At 37.4% G+C, this 16805-nt stretch overlaps 1 protein-coding gene across 6 annotated transcripts in view; it reads right to left on the reverse strand.

Annotated features, from left to right (window-relative positions):
* Window positions 1-16805, reverse strand: part of KYNU (kynureninase) — a 128235-nt gene that overhangs the window by 109496 nt on the left and 1934 nt on the right. For all 6 annotated transcript variants that reach the window (XR_011254566.1, XR_011254567.1, XM_069577679.1 and 3 more), the window contains exon 2: window positions 10345-10525. Coding sequence is in view for 4 of the 6 variants with exons in the window: in XM_069577679.1 (XP_069433780.1) it covers window positions 10345-10513 (169 nt within the window). In the remaining 2 variants the exon portion in view is untranslated. The remainder of the gene's footprint in view (window positions 1-10344; window positions 10526-16805) is intronic.

The raw sequence follows: 16805 nt of genomic DNA on the forward strand, positions 1-16805 counted from the left end.
TGTATTAATTTCTAGAAACATACAACCTACCAAAACTGAATTAAGAAGAAATAGACAACTTGAATAGATCAATCGTTATTAGATAAAATGAGTTTGTAATAGAAAAAAACAAAACCAAATCAAAAGCTCCCAGCAAACAAAAGTCCAGGAGAGGACAGTTTTACAAGGAAATTCTAGCAAAAATATAAAGGATAACTAATACCTACCCTTCTCAAACTATCCCCCAAAGTGAAAAGAACACTCTCAATTTCATTCTATGAGTCCACAGTTGCCCTGATATAAAAACTAAACAAACAAAAAAAACTAAACAGACTACAAAAACTCCAAAACAAAAACTGCAACAACAACAAAAAAATGCAGATCGGTATCTTTGATGACTATAGATGTAAAAGTCCTCAATGAAATATTAGCAAATGGAATCTAATATTATATAAAAATGATCATACTCCATAATCAAGTTGGATTTATTCCATAGTCACAAGGATGGTTCAGCATTCACAAATCAATGTGATGCACCACATTAACAGTAGGAAAGATAAAAATCTCATGATTATCTCAATAGATGCAGTAAAAACTTTTCATAAAATTCAATATCCACAGATGATTAAAAAAAAAAAAAAACTACTCTCATCAAAGCAGATATAGAGGGACAATATCTCAACATAATTAAGACCATTTAAGCCAAACTCATACTCAATGACTTATCACATCAGAAAGAATAAAACACCCAGAAAACAAACAAAAAAAAATAGCTAAAATAGGGAAAGACCTATACTCTGAAAACATTAATGAAGGAAATTGAAGGTGATGCAAATAAATGGAAAGTTATCTCATGAAGTTGAGCTGAAAGAATTAATGTTGTTAAAATGACCATGTTACCCAAAGCAATATTCATATTCAATCCAATGCCTATCAAAATACCCATGATTTTTTTCACAGAACTAGAATAAATAACCCTAAATTTCATATGGAATTCTGAAAGGCCCCAAATTGCTAGCAATCTTAAGAAAATAAACAAAGCTGGAGGTGTCACCCTTTCAGACTTCAGACTATTTTATAAAACTACAGTAATCAAAACAATGTGGTTTTAAACAAGCACAGACATGTATCAGTGGAACAGAATAGAGATCCCAGAATAGAGAACTGCACAAAGAAAACACTCCCTTCAATTTCTAACTCTTTGTTACAGCCCAGGAACTTTTTCCACATACCATACTTGAAGGGTCATGTATGGATGTGAAAGTTCGACTATAAAGAAAGGTGAGCACCAAATAATTGATGCTTTTGAACTGTGGTCTTGAAGAAGACTCTTGAGAGTCCCTTGGACTGCAAAGAGATCCAACCAGTCCATCCTAAAGGAGATCAGTCCTGGGTGTTCATTGGAAGGACTGATGTTGAAGCTGAAACTCTCCAATACTTTGGCCACCTGATGAGAAGACCTGACTCATTTGAAAAGACTCTGATCCTGGGAAAGATTGAGGGCAGGAGGGAAAGGGGACAACAGAGGATGGGATGGTTGGATGGCATCATCGACTCAATGGACATGGGTTTGGGTGGACTCTGGGCGTTGGTGATGGACAGTGAGGCCTGGTGTGCTGCGGTTCATGGGGTTGCAATGAATCGGACATGACTGAGCGACTGAACTGAACTGAACTGATACTTGAAGGAAAAAGGAAATATGTTGAACACAGGAATTCCAAATTGTTATCAGCTTCTGAATTTTCTTAAGTTACAGGATCCATTGTGTGTTCGCTGAATGTCTGGAGCTGATCTTCATTTGGCCAAGAGAAGTCCCTTGGTCAGAATGTTCATTATTTTGTGGACCTCAGATTCAGTCATGACTCATTGCTTTCCATCTTTAAATTATCAATTGTCATGTCAATTATTCTTGATTGTCTTGCTGATCATTGCTGATAATTTTCTGCTGCTTCCTAATAGCTTAAGTCTAAGTCTAGAGTCTTCTGAAATAAAATCATGATAATGGATAAGATCCAGGTATGTTCATGGTCTGGGAAGAGTTCCTTTTCTGAAAATATTCATTGCATTTATTCTTTCTTCCAAAGTCAAGTTTGACATAAACTGGTCATTTTTATTCTTCAGGATATTTTCTGTGTGTTTACAGCTTCTTAGCATACTGAGGATTTGGTATTCTGCCAAAACATGTATTCTGGAAATGATGTATTCATATTACTTTTCTTTGAGAGGGAGATATCAATTTGGACATACATTTTCATAATTTCTCAACAGTTCTCTTGCATATCTCACAGTTGGCCTCCAGATATTCCCTTTCATATGGTATTAGGGTACATCTTGTTGAGCTCATTTTAGCCTTATTACATCTATATTCTCTATCTCCCAATAAGATAGCTTTCTGTGGTACTTGGGGTTAGGACACATAAACTTTTAGGGATACAATTCAACCCATAACATCCTCCTTGAAGGTTCACTTGGCTTCAAATATTCTAAGAACTCAAGAGTATCAGCTTTCTACAATCAGGCCTCACCTCATTTGTCTGGAAATTTCATCTATTGACATAGGTTGTTATATGATTGATATAGAGTTCATGATTCTGGATATTCGTTTGCTTCTTAGTAATTTCAGTGCATCAAAAATGTTCAGCACTCTGGACCTTAATTGCGTATCATTTAAGTTCATTCATATGTCTCAAACCTAATCCAAGAACCAATTTCATTTTTCCTTCTTAAATATAAATCAAAATTTCAACATCACTTCCAATTCAAAGCTTTCTGCATTACCACCTCAGGGTTGATCTAATTCAGAAAAGTATGGTTTGAAACAGAGGAATATGTTGACTGTAGTTTGTTCTTGTTCCTCACTCCTGCTACATTTAATTTTGTAAATGGAATGGGAAAATAAAGATGAGAAAAACTTAACCTAGCTTTAGTGCCTTTATATTAGTAGATCTTTCCTTTATGGGTTACTTTTTTTGTACTTTTTTTTTCTGTAGCAGTGCCTCTTACTGGAGACTTCCTATATTTAGTTGCCTCAAGTAGTGAATGAACACTTCAGCTGATGTCTTTTGATCCTATTCACTATCACTGCCTGCCACCTTTTTCGGTATATTTCAAGACCATTACTGCTATAGTTAAAATAAGACAACAAGTAGCCCTCCCAGGTCAGGTGCTTTTGAAGTGATTTAAATTTTACTATATTTCACCAGGTTCAGCTACCTGAAAGGAAATATGCCCCTTAATATATTAATTATTGGCATTCTAATGAAGCTGTTTTAAATTTTTAGTTGTAACTATTTTATTGTCTTTGTTTTTTTTTTTTTTTTTTTTTTTTTTTTTTTTATTTTTTAAATTTTAAAATCTTTAATTATTACATGCGTTCCCAAACATGAACCCCCCTCCCACCTCCCTCCCCATAACATCTCTCTGGGTCATCCCCATGCACCAGCCCCAAGCATGCTGCATCCTGCGTCAGACATAGACTGGCGATTCAATTCTTACATGATAGTATACATGTTAGAATGTCATTCTCCCAAATCATCCCACCCTCTCCCTCTCCCTCTGAGTCCAAAAGTCCGTTATACACATCTGTGTCTCTTTCCCTGTCTTGCATACAGGGTCGTCATTGCCATCTTCCTAAATTCCATATATATGTGTTAGTATACTGCATTGGTGTTTTTCTTTCTGGCTTACTTCACTCTGTATAATCGGCTCCAGTTTCATCCATCTCATCAGAACTGATTCAAATGAATTCTTTTTAACAGCTGAGTAATACTCCATTGTGTATATGTGCCACAGCTTTCTTATCCATTCATCTGCTGATGGACATCTAGGTTGTTTCCATGTCCTGGCTATTATAAACAGTGCTGCGATGAACAGTAAGCGTCTTTTAATTTCATGGCTGCCATCACCATCTTCAGTGATCTTGGAGCCCAAGAAAATAAAGTCTGACATTGTTTCCACTGTTTCCCCATCTATTTGCCATGAAGTGATGGGACCAGATGCCATGATCTTCATTTTCTGAATGTTGAGCTTTAAGCCAACTTTTTCACTCTCCTCTTTCATTTTCATCAAGAGGATTTTTAGCTCCTCTTCACTTTCTGCCATAAGGGTGGTGTCATCTGCATATCTGAGGTTATTGATATTTCTCCCAGCAATCTTTTTTTTTTTTTTTTTTTTTATTTTTTTTTTATATTTATTTTTTTTTTTTAATTTAATTTGATGTCTTCAACATATGTAAATTTTCTACTATAATGCTGTTCACAAAAAGAACACTCAGTGCATTTAGAACATCCAACTAATATTATTAGAGTAGGCCAAACAACATCCTAATTGTAAATATGTTGGTAGATACCAGTATTAGATATTATGTCTTTGGAAGAGATAGTCATTTTAAAATCATAAATATGTGGGTATAATACTTCTTATACCAGTTATTATAATCTAATCATGAAAGGTTAATTTTTAAGAATTATATATATATATATATATATATATATATGTATCCTTATGATCTTTACATAAAGAAAGCTGAGCACTGAAGAATCGATGCTTTTGAACTGTGGTGTTGGAGAAGACTCTTGAGAGTCCCTGGACTACAAGGAGATCCAACCAGTCCATCCTAAAGGAAATCAGTTCTGAATATTCATTGGAAGGACTGATGCTGAAGCTGAAATTCCAATCCTTTGGCCACCTGATGCAAAGAATTGACTCATTTGAAAAGACCCTGATGCTGGGAAAGATTGAAGGTGGGAAGAAAAGGGGACAACAGAGGATCAGATGGTTGGATGGCATCACTGACAATGCACATGAGTTTGAGTAAACTCTGGGAGTTGGTGATGGACAGGGAGGCATGGCGTGCTAGCAGTCCATGGGGTCTCAAAGATTAGGACACGACTGAGTGACTGAACTATACTGATGATCTTTATGTATTTCAATTTGTTAATAATGTATGTGCCAGTCTATCATATAGTCACATTTCAGAAGGCCTGGACATAATCCTCTTATTAAAAACAAAGCAAAACAATAACTTGTGGCTTCTAAGTGAAACAGAGCAATCATCAGTTAGATCCATTCAGTGCTAACTTGCTTAATGAATAATAAGCTATAATCTGCCTTTACCAATTAAGCTGGCTTTCATTGTTTTTTTTTCACACACACTTGCATATCTTCTAAGGAGCATGTAGCTGAAACAATATGTTTTTCCCAAGTTTTCATTCAGGAACTTGGAGTTAACTCAGGCCAGTTCGAGCTCAAACCAGTTAAAACTGGTTGAGATCACTGGGCATGTGGCAGTATCTGATAGGTGAACTTTTCATGTCAGAGGGCCAAAAAGTCCACTCTCAGGTCATATTAAGCTCACCATTTTCTGAACACGTGTCCCATGAAGAAGAATGGAGCTCAGCTGTGCCTCTGCAGGATCATTACCTCACTTTTTCTTATCTCCAATTACCTTTCTTCACTCCTCCCCCATGCCTCAGACTACCCTGCTTCTTTATCTCATAGTATCTAAAACCCTTTGCCTTCAGGGAAGAGGATTTGAGATTTGCTCTCCTGTCTCCTTGCTTCGGAGAAGGCAATGGCACCCCACTCCAGTACTCTTGCCTGGAAAATCCCACGGACGGAGGAGCCTGGAAGGCTGCAGTCCATGGGGTCGCTGAGGGTCGGACACGACTGAGCGACTTCACTTTCACTTTTCACTTTCATGCATTGGAGAAGGAAATGGCAACCCACTCCAGTGTTCTTGCCTGGAGAATCCCAGGGACGGGGGAGCCCGGTAGGCTGCCGTCTATGGGGTCGCACAGAGTCGGACACGACTGAAGTGACTTAGCAGCACTTAGCAGCTCCTTGCTTCACTCTCTCATGAGTAACCCTTTTCTTGCTACAAATCTCAGCATCTCAGTGTTTGTCATGCTGCAGATGAACCTGATTTGGTAACACAAGCATAAAAATCATATTTTACGCTCAGTCTTCCCTGCATATAGATGGGGTCATGGCAGGTAGGTAGGTATGTAATAAGTCTACTTCTGGGAGCTTTCTTCAAGGGAGAGCACACACACACACTTTTCTTCTTTGACCCTATCTGCTTCTATTATTTGAAATATAGCTTGCAAAATGTTCTTCCCTCTGAAGGATAAGACCTTATTGGCTGCCTTCCCACTGGAGTCTGCCTAGATGACCCCCACTCATACATAGAGAAATCAGTCTCTATTTCTGGGGAGCAGATAGCCTAATACAAAAGAAAAGAGAAGGATACAAATAAGTCTTAACTGTTCCTCCCTAAAATGCAGAATACAACTGCCTCTAGAAGTTCAACATGTCTACAAAATTTAGGTTTTAATTAAGAGATACTCCATTGTTTTTCTTATGGATATTAGATATTTAAGTCATTATTAAAATCACATGTGTGTGTGTGTTAGTTGCTCAGTCATGTCCGACTCTTTGTGACCCCACGAACTGTAACCAGCCAGGCTTCTTTGTCATGGAATTCTCCAGGCAGGAATACTGGAGTGGATTGCCATTCCCTTCTCCAGAAGATCTTCCCAACCCAGGGATCGAACCCTGGTCTCCTGCATCATGGGCAAATTCTTTACTGTTTGAGATACAGGGAAGTCTTTAATAAAATCACATAGTCCTAACTACATGTCTTTTATATCTGGATAAAGCCTTTGTTTAACACAGTGTTAACTGTCCTTAAATAAAACAGTCCAGTTTATGTTGAAAAGCATACTTTCCCTCATTTTGTTTACTGTTACCTCCTACTCATCACTGTTCTGAGACTACCAATAGCTGAACTGAAGAGCCTGCATTATGTTATGTGAAAGCCCTGGATACAAACTCAAGCATGACAGTTTTCTATGTCAGTTTTATGTAGCCAGTGCTAATTATGACAAAGTCAGAATAAGAGTAGATCTTATTTAGATAGCTTAAATTTAACTTACTAAAGATGGTTGGCAGTGCCGAACTGAAGGAGCCATCAGGCTTATCTTCATCTCCATATTCTTGAGTTTCACTTCTTCACTTAATTCTTAACCTCTGTTCAAATATCATCTCAGCAGTGTTTCCTTCCCTGAGCCCCCTGAGTAAAATGAAACTCCTCCCACCCTCCCAGCCCGTATGACTCTTAGAGCACTACCTGACAGAGCACACCTAACATTGTTTGTAATTTTGTTTATTAGGTCTCCTCATACTAGAATAAAACATTCAGGAATGTGATAATGTTGCTCTTTAGTCCACTGATAAACTGTTTTGAGAATAGTGTCTCAAACAGATTAAGTAATTAATAAATATTTGTTGAAAAAATGAAACTTCAGACAGTAAGGAACTCCTAGAGTGAGAATAATGAGAGCAGAAGTTAATTAGTCTAACTCTCTGCGACACAACCCAAAGTGAGCTAGTGCAGATGACTGGATTCCCCTGAGTGTCTGATTTAGTAATTCTGGGGTGGTAACCAAGAACTGGCAAGTTCTGGTTAGTTCCCTGGTGATCTTCACATGCTGTTCAGAAGATCACACTTTGACAATAACTAATTTAGAAAAACTCTTGGAGTTAATGAAGTAAAACTTTGTATCATTCAAAACTATACTTTTTAACAAATCAATTGTTCAAATTGATTGAATTTTTACTAAATCAATTCATCTTTCTTTATATATATATATATATATTTTTAAAAATCAACAATAATTTAACCAAGTTTGTAGTTTTTAAGTTATTTTCTATTTATAAAAATGTGATACCCATAATCAGGATACTTGAGTCAGCTTTTAAGTATAATGAAGTGGTTACATATTCATTATTATATTTATCTGGGTTCTGATTAAATTATCTCAAAGCTTAGTAAAAGAGCCCTATCTTGATCTGTATTAAAATCAGACCACAGTGCCTCCCAGGATAAACACTGTGAGCATGTTTCAAGGCATGAAGGGGACTGTGTAAAGGTAACTAATAAATGTTTGTTGAAAGTAAGTGACTCAACATGAGGATAAGAGTTATGTTAGTTAATAAGGCTTAAGTTCAGTAACAGAAAAAAATGATGAATTCAAAATAGCATTTTAACTTTCTGTCTATGCATTCATTTCAATAGACTTTTTTCCCTGAAAACCCAAATCCCTAATGGTATTACACTGAAGAAAGACATCTTAAGAAAAGAAAGATGACAAAGAAGTCAAAACTCCTATTGTATCACCTTCATTGTTGAGGAAATAGCCATTGTGTCTAGATGTAGCCATTATTTAGCATTATTTTCCAAGAAATCTCAGCCCTGGCTGCAGCTACCATGTACCACTGGCTATTTTCTTTTCTTATTCTTCCTTGTCTCTGATACCATTATCTACCCTCACTGGAAAGGCTTTGTTGCTTGCTTACTTTGTTGTGTCTGTTTTTCTTATCACTCACTAAAAGGGACAAAATATTTTTTTAATAATGAGAAAATTAGAACTTGTAATAAATAGCATGAAGTTCTAGAACCTTGATTCCCAATTTATAGTTCGGTTGTGTGTGGAGGGCAATCATAAACTCTGGCACTCCAGGGTTCTGCTGTCATCCCTCATCTAAGTGAAAGAAAGTGAAAGTGAAGTCGCTCAATTATGTCCGACTCTTTGGGACCTCATGGGACTGTAGCCTACCAGGTTCCTCCATCCATGGGATTCTCCAGGCAAGAATACTGGAGTGGGTTGCCGTTTCCTTCTCCAGGGGATCTTCCCGACCCAGGTATTGAACCCAGGTCTCCTGCATTGCAGGCAGATGCTTTACCCTCTGAGCCACCAGGGAAGCATCCCTCATCTAGGGGCTCATTAAAGCCCCAGGTAGCCCAGAAGCTGCAGAGTGCATTGGGACAACAGGGCCACCCCATCTAATGTGTCTTAAGTGGGTCCTTGGAATTTTCAAGGACTTCTGCACTATGTTCTGTATGCTACCATGTCCTTGCCTTCCCATCATGATAGAATATTCCTAGACTTAATTTCATCATTTTCACACATTAATATTCCTTTTTATCCCTTAAGTTTCAAAACAAAATGCACTTGCATTCTAGATTCCAGAAAGACATAGAAGATTTTTTTTTCCCTATGATCTCAGATCACTCCACTTACAATCCCATTTTATCTGGTCTCATCAATGTCTTCCTCAGTTGATTGTAACCAACTTTAAAATGGAAATAAATCCTCCTCTTATTATGTGTGTGTGTGTGTGTGTGTGTGTGTTTGTATGTGTGTGTGCACTCAGTCTTGTCCAGCTCTTGCAACCCCATGGACTATAGCCCACCAGGACTCCTCTGTCCATGGGGTTTCTCAGGCAAGGGTACTGGAGTGAGTTGCCATTTCTTTCTCCAGGGGATCTTCCCGACCCAGAGATTGAGCTGCATCTCTAGTGTCTCCTGAAGGGCAGGAAGATTCTTTACCACTGAGCCAGCTGGGAAGCCCTCCTCTTATTGTATCCTTCCATAATTCTACAAGGTGCCATCCTAATTTGCATAATGAAATATAAGCCAAATAGGAAAGTTATGTGACCTAATCTCATTTTAAAACCATATTAGGTAATGCTCTTGGATTCCAAGTATCCAGAATTGTACCTGCCACGCTTAATTTGAAGAAAAAAGGAAATTAGACTGAATTAGAAAGTATGTGAAATCCATTTTGGTAGATCAGTTCCATTCAAACTGGTAGCCTTTTTCATTGACATAAAATGAAGCAAAGCCAAATACAAACTATTGTTTCTTTTTTTTTTAACCTGTTACCTTTTTTTTTTAAAGGGAACATCCTCCAAAATAAGTCAGTTTCTTTTTTTAAACAGAACATCTTCCAAAACAAGAACAGATTCAGTATTAAGTTTTTAAAAAGCAATATGCATTTCTTAGGCATTGATTTTGTTTATTTATTAAGTAAGTCTTATACATGCCACAGCACACAGAGTTCGGTATCTATGTAATATCCCTCCTAATATATCCAAGTTCCAGAATAATATCCCCTCTTAGACTAATGTGCTGTCATGAACTAGGTACCAGAAGATAAAAGATATTCTAATACTGTATTGAAAAGGAATTGTTTTGAGCTCTAAGTGAGTAAGAGAACAAGTAAATGTGTCTGCTATAATTTTCAATCAGGCATTCTATTGTTCAGAGAGCTAGATGACAATATAAGAACCCTGCAAGTATTTTTCTTTTCAGCAGAGGAGAGGAAACATATAGGATCTGTGACTAAGTTAGGCTGACAGGTTGATTTAATGCCACCAGGAACCAGCTGTTTGCAGACATGATTGCAATGGCTCTATTATGTAACAGAACAATGATTTTCAAAGATTTGTGATAAACACATTCAGTAGAAAAAATAATAACAAATTGATTAAGGAAAGTAAAACCCTTTCCAGTGTTCTTACTTGGAGGCAGATCCTGCATTTTGGGAATATAAAAACACTCCCTGAAGTGCCTCAGTTTGTCTTCTTCATCGAGGTGGAGAGCAACTCTCTCATCTGTTGGGTGACATCTAAGTTCAGATGCAATGCGTTGCAATATATCAGCTGGTAACTCAAGAGGTGAAGGCTCCATTCAGGTTCTCCTCTAAAAATACATTTGAAAAAAAATTAAAAATAATCAAGCCACCATCATTTTTCTTCAGTAGAAAATTCGCCTTTTAGGTAAAACACCTTTTGTTTTAACCAAGTTTCTAGTCTTCCCAACCTCACAAATGATATAATTAACAATTGGAATTCAAACCCATGCCTGAGTTTTTCTTATGTAATGAAAATAATAGTAACTTCAGTTCAGTTCAGACACTCAGTCCTGTCCAACTCTTTGTGATACCATGAATTGGAGCACGCCAGGCCTCCCTGTCCATCACCATCTCCCAGTGTTCACTCAAACTCACGTCCATTGAGTCAGTGATGCCATCCAGCCATCTCATCCTCTGTTGTTCCCTTTTCCTTCTGCCCGCAATCCCTCCCAGCATCAGAGTCTTTTCCAATAAGTCAACTCTTCACATGAGGTGGCCAGAGTACTGGAGTTTCAGCTTTAGCATCATTCCTTCCAAAGAACACCCAGGGCTGATCTCCTTTAGAATAGTAACTTATGGATTTGAAAAAGCTGGATTAGGTAATAATGCACAAGACAAGGTCAGCTTTCAATAAATGTTAGCTCTTTCCATTTTTATTTTCTGAGAAATGATCCCAATTAATGATTTTCAAACATATATAATGTCGGCATCATTTCTTTAGTTGTCTTACTTACTAGGAGGTGAGAGTAAAGAGGCTTTCTTGGAAAGTGTAGAAGAGCAATGCTCCACTGAGCTCATCTTCCTTTTCTCTAGTTCTCCTCAACTCTCCCATCCCCAATAACTTCTGGATCATAGTTTTTAAAATAGTGACATATATACAATAGAATCCTAGCAAATTATTTACTGTGAATAAAAACAACATCAATGAAAAATATTTAAATATTTTAAATAATGTTACTGATTTTTTTCCCATATGAAGACCAATGAGATCTATAAACTGCTGATAGTGAAATATTTCTCCTCTTTCACAATCATATAGGCCGTCTTTGAACAAAACAGGGACCTCTGGTGTTACTTGAAACCACATCCTGCTTCATTTAATCATCATCTAACACTTCCTACACTTTTGGAAAGAAAACTTAAATTTCTGAAAGGGATAAATGGCAATGGAGATTTCTATTTCTTTTTCCAAAAATATTTATATTTCCAAAATTCTAAGTTTTTTTTTTTTTTAATTGAGCAAGAATTGTACAGGCATCCAGTTCAAGATGGCAGTGCAGGTATATACTGAACTCACCCACCCCCATAGACACAGAGTCTAGAGCCACATAGGCAGCAATGTCCTCTGAACAAAAAATGTAAACATTGGCTAAGCATCAAATACACATCAGAAAAAAACAAAGAGAAAATCACACTGAAGTGAGTAGAAGAGGCTAGGATACAGTCTGGCTTTAACATCCCCTCTTGCCTGTGTGGTGACCTACCTTCTGAAGGAAATCAAACCCTGGATCTTCTCCCTGAGGTGCAAAGGGTTTGCTCCCACATCAGATACTTCAAATTTTAAGACATATATTTAAGAGATAAGCCCCCAAAACATAAAATTGTGAAAACCAATAGGGCTGAAGTCCCAAGGCACAAAAGAGTAGAAGCCTGAGTAAGCTCTTAATGGGCTTGGGTGCTCAAACTAATCTGTCCCAGGGCCTGGCTCAAAGGCAGCCAATTGTGCTTAGACTTAGTCAAGGAGGCTCATCTGTTATATTTAAACTCCAGCTTGAGCAGTTGGCATCTAATTTAACAAACACATCTAGGAACCTGCTAGAACACTCTCTGCAGTTAGAGGCTGGTGGGTGTCAAGAAATTTTCTCAAGCTAGTTGTATTTAATACTTATACTATTGTTGACCCCATGTATACAGTATTTAATTTTTTTTTACTCCTTCAACAGATATTTATTGAACACCTGTACTATAGCCCCAAGTACTATAGAACAGCAGCATCTAACAAAGTATATAAATAGTGACTTTTGTTGAGTTCAATTTTTAGTGCAAGAAGGGAAAAATAAATAAATTAATATAACTTTAGATAGTTTCAAAAGCTATGAGTAGAGATAGCAGAGAATGGAATAGAGTCACTGGAGCATGGAATTGCTACCTTAGCACGTGGGTCAAGTGCATCTCTCCTAGGTAAGGACATAGGAGAATTTCTGAATCCTGTTAGAAAGTCAGACATGTGAAGAAGACCTAGACCTGGAGGAAGATGATGAAATGTGCAAAGGTCCTGAAGTGTAGACAGGTTTGGGTTGTTCAACTCATGGAAGCAGAGAGAAGGGAAGACTATAATGTAGGAGAGGGGGAGGTGATAGTTTATCACGACGACTCTGAAGGCCAGGAAGGAGTTTGGCTGTTTTTCTATGTTTAGTGGGAAACCACTGGAGCGTCTTGAGTAGCAGAGTCATATAACTTTAAATAAAAAGCATTTTTCTGCTTTTAATGAATTATTAGAGTGAAAAAGAGATCATTTTAGTAGTTCAGGGGGAAAATGATAGTAAATTAAATGTGGTATGGGGAAAAGAAGTGTGTGGATTTATGGTATATTTTGGAGAGAAAAGTAAAGAAAGCATCTCTGGAGAAGACAAGAAAGGGAGCGACCTTTAGCTTTGGGATCTGAGTGAATATATTCAAAGTGATGAAATAAGAAGTACCTAGGAAAGAAACAAATTCAGGAGGAAAATCAGAGTTATGTTTAGGACATGTTAAGTTTGAGATGATTACTAAGAATCCCAGGCAGAAATGTCAAGCATTGGATGTTTGAGTCCGTAGCTCATGAGAGAATTGAATCATGAGATATAAGTTTGATACTTTTCAACTCATAGACAGTACATAAAGTTTAGAACTCTTATGAATCAATGGAAACTAACAGAGATTGCAGTTCACTCATCTTTCTCCTATTCCTCACTCTCTCTCCTGCCACACCACCCAACACACAGTGTTAGGCAATTAAGAGTTGCATATCTCGACATTTTACAATGCCAGCTAAGTAGACATACCTCCTGTACTCTGTACTTAAATTCTCCTGCTTATTTGTTTGAACTCTTCCTTTCTCAGTTGCCAGTGATCTCCCCTGATGAGCCATCCTTCTTATTCAAAGGAAAGAATACCGAGCTTTAAATGTGTATGTTTTTTGGCTTTGGTGCTTGTTGTAGTTTTCAACTGCTCTGATTCATGCTTTTATAAGAATGTTAATTGATTTTGTTATTAATGTTTTTGGTTCTTTTACTACCTGACCAAACTAAACTGGGAATTCCCAGGTGGCACAGTGGTGAAAAATCTGCCTTCTAATGCAGGAGAAGCAAGCAAGAGACACAGGTTCGATCCCTGGGTCAGGAAGATCACCTACAGGAGTGCATAGCAACCCATTCCAGTATTCTAGCCTGGAAACTTCCAAGAACAGAGGAGCCTGGTGGGTTAAAGTCCATGGGGTTGCAAGGAGTTGGACACAACTGAGCACATGCATACACACACTTTAGGGCTTCCTTGATGGTTCAAGGTGTAAAGAATCCACCTGCAATGCAGAAGATGCAGAAGTCGTGTGTTCAGTCCATGGACTGGGAAGATCCCAATCCACTCAGTGTTCTTACCTGGAAAAATCCCATGGACAGAGGAGTCTGGAGGGTTACAGTCCATAACATTGCAAAGAGTCAGACATGACTGAGCACATGATGGATGGATGGACACCATATTAAATTAGTTGTCATCTTCATAAAACTTTCTATCTCTATGATTTTAACATCCCTTTGCCTAAAATATTCTACTTTTCCTTTTACATATTCAAATCCTGGTCACTCTTCTAGCTCTAGCTCAGATGTCATTGTTTTTCATGAGTTCCATCATGTTATCTGAGCTAAAAGTAGTTTTTCCCCCCTCTGAATACCTGTAACACTTGTGAGCACAGCTCTTATAATAATACATTCTGCTAGTTACTGTAGTTATTTAGATACATATGTATATATGGGAAAAACATGCATGCCATGCCTACAGCTTGATTTTATCTGCATTTCTAGCTATACTTTTCTGATGAAGGAACCTGACTTTTAAATAGCACTACTTCTTGACATTATCAATTGCCTAGTTACAGTAGATCAGACTTTTGCTGGACACTTGGTGCACTAAAGACAATGCACTATTTTATCAATGGTCTGTGAGTGAATTGCTCATAAAAGCTCTAGCTCAAAAGTCCTGATGATGTTTAGCTGAGTATATAATCCCGTTCTTTCAGGAATCTGAGCTGTGAGATATAGCTATTCATTCAGTTAGAAACAAGCACAAATTTAAGAGAGAGAAGCAATAAAATGGTAGGGTTTGGAACGAGTATTATCAGAGTCAAACGGAACCACTGATTGTTAAAACATGAAGTGACTTCAAAGGCAAGTAAGAATCATTTAGTTACATCAATGGCAAGAGATAAAATAGCTATGGCTCCTGAAAAGGTGACAAGACAAGCCAATCAGGAAGTAATTGAATCTTTCTGTGCAACATACTATTTACAAGGCCTGGGAGGTTGCCTTCTTGGCTGTTCCAAGAATCCCATGAGCTGTTTTTCTGTCTACTGAGTATGTCTTTACTATAAGCTTGCTACTTACGATAGCTTGATTGAATTGCTGGTCTATTGTACTGAACTATATTTTAGTTGGGGGACTGAATCTCATGTACTTTATCTTTGCAGCCATCCCATTCCTGATCAGTGCCTTTAAAATAGAGTAATCCCTTAAACTGGCAATTGAATAAGACACACAAAATAGTTTGGTGAATTATTTGACAGGATTAATGACTGTTACTTTAGGAATACCCTTCTCATTTCAACCACAGGGGAAGTGATTTTAAAAAGATTTTTTTCAGTGGGACACTGCATGATTTCCTTTGGAGAGTGAGCACTTTGTGAGTTCATCAGGACTGACTCTAAACTCCAATGGGTTATGAGTTTGGGTGAACTCCGGGAGTTGGTGATGGATAGGGAGGCCTGGCATGCTGCAGTTCATGGGGTCGCAAAGAGTCCGACATGACTGAGCAACTGAACTGAACTGAACTGAACTGAAACAAACGTATATTCATTTTTTTGGTCATATCCCCTGTAAAATTTGACTTTCTTTGTTTAACAAAAAAGATATTAATATTAACTCATGGGCCTCTTTATATTTGCTTCTTGTTTCATCCCTGTACCAGTTCTGAGGGATTAGAGTCATTTTTCCCCCTGTTTTGAGACCAAACTCTAGAATCAATAGAATAGAAACAAAAATGAAAGAGAACGATAACAGAGCTCAAAATCTGGGACTGCACTTTGCCTGAGGAACTGAGTCAATGCCCTGTCATTGACAGGGCATGTGGGTGGAATGTGCAGAGAATAATTCCTGACACAAGGCTTGAACCTTTCATTTCTTCCATCTAATTTTTTTATTCTTTTTGCAAAGTTTCTTTGGCTCATTCCTTTCTTTTCTTAAATCCGTGTATTCACTCTGCAAAGCCCCACAGGCTATAAATCCATCTACTCTTTTTAATCAATCCTTTCAGTCCTAGTGAGGGCAAGGTTGACGTCCACGCCTGCTTCTGAACCTGTCACAGCCTGAGTATCAAAACCTCACCTGCCCTGGTAGTAAGATACTTGATGGTGAAATTCTCTTTCCAGAAGAGCACTCAGGGTGCCACCCTGCCAACAGCCCCCAACAGGAGTAAATAAATTCATAGTACCCTCACTCTAAGAAAGCAATTTATTAACTCATCATAAATGATTCCTGCTAAATTCTGCACTCACCTTGCCACTAAGTCAGTTAGTACTTCACAAACCAGATGTTATGCCTTGTTTAGGCTTACCATTTGCAGGTAAATTGACATGCTCTGATAGTGAAATAAAGCAATTCAAACCAAATTTAAAACTTTCAAATTTTATATTTCATATATTTAGAGCTAATTTTATTTTAAAAGTGGTTATGTACACAGATGGTCTTAGGCAAGTCACCTAAAATTTCCATGCTGCAATTTATATAAAACTGTCTTTAATTCTACTTCAAGAAGATCATAGGTAGGATCAAATAAGTAAATTTCTTTATAAAAAGATAAAAGTCTCATAAAATTTTTTTTCAGATTAATACCTTGTGGTGGAAATTGCCATTTACCCTCAATGGAAATTTTGTAAATTGTGTTTTCAATTTTATTTAGACAGCTAAAATTTTAAAGAAGAAACTTCTATAGTTATAAACACATTTTTGTGGAATCATGGAATTCGAGATCTCCTAGTTACCCACAAGTTCTCAGGTTAGATAATTAAATAAATTAACTAGTTAGCAAATTAAATAGTTA

The sequence above is a fragment of the Ovis canadensis genome, chromosome 2, assembly GCF_042477335.2.
Source record: "Ovis canadensis isolate MfBH-ARS-UI-01 breed Bighorn chromosome 2, ARS-UI_OviCan_v2, whole genome shotgun sequence".
Classification (NCBI taxonomy): Eukaryota; Metazoa; Chordata; class Mammalia; order Artiodactyla; family Bovidae; genus Ovis; species Ovis canadensis.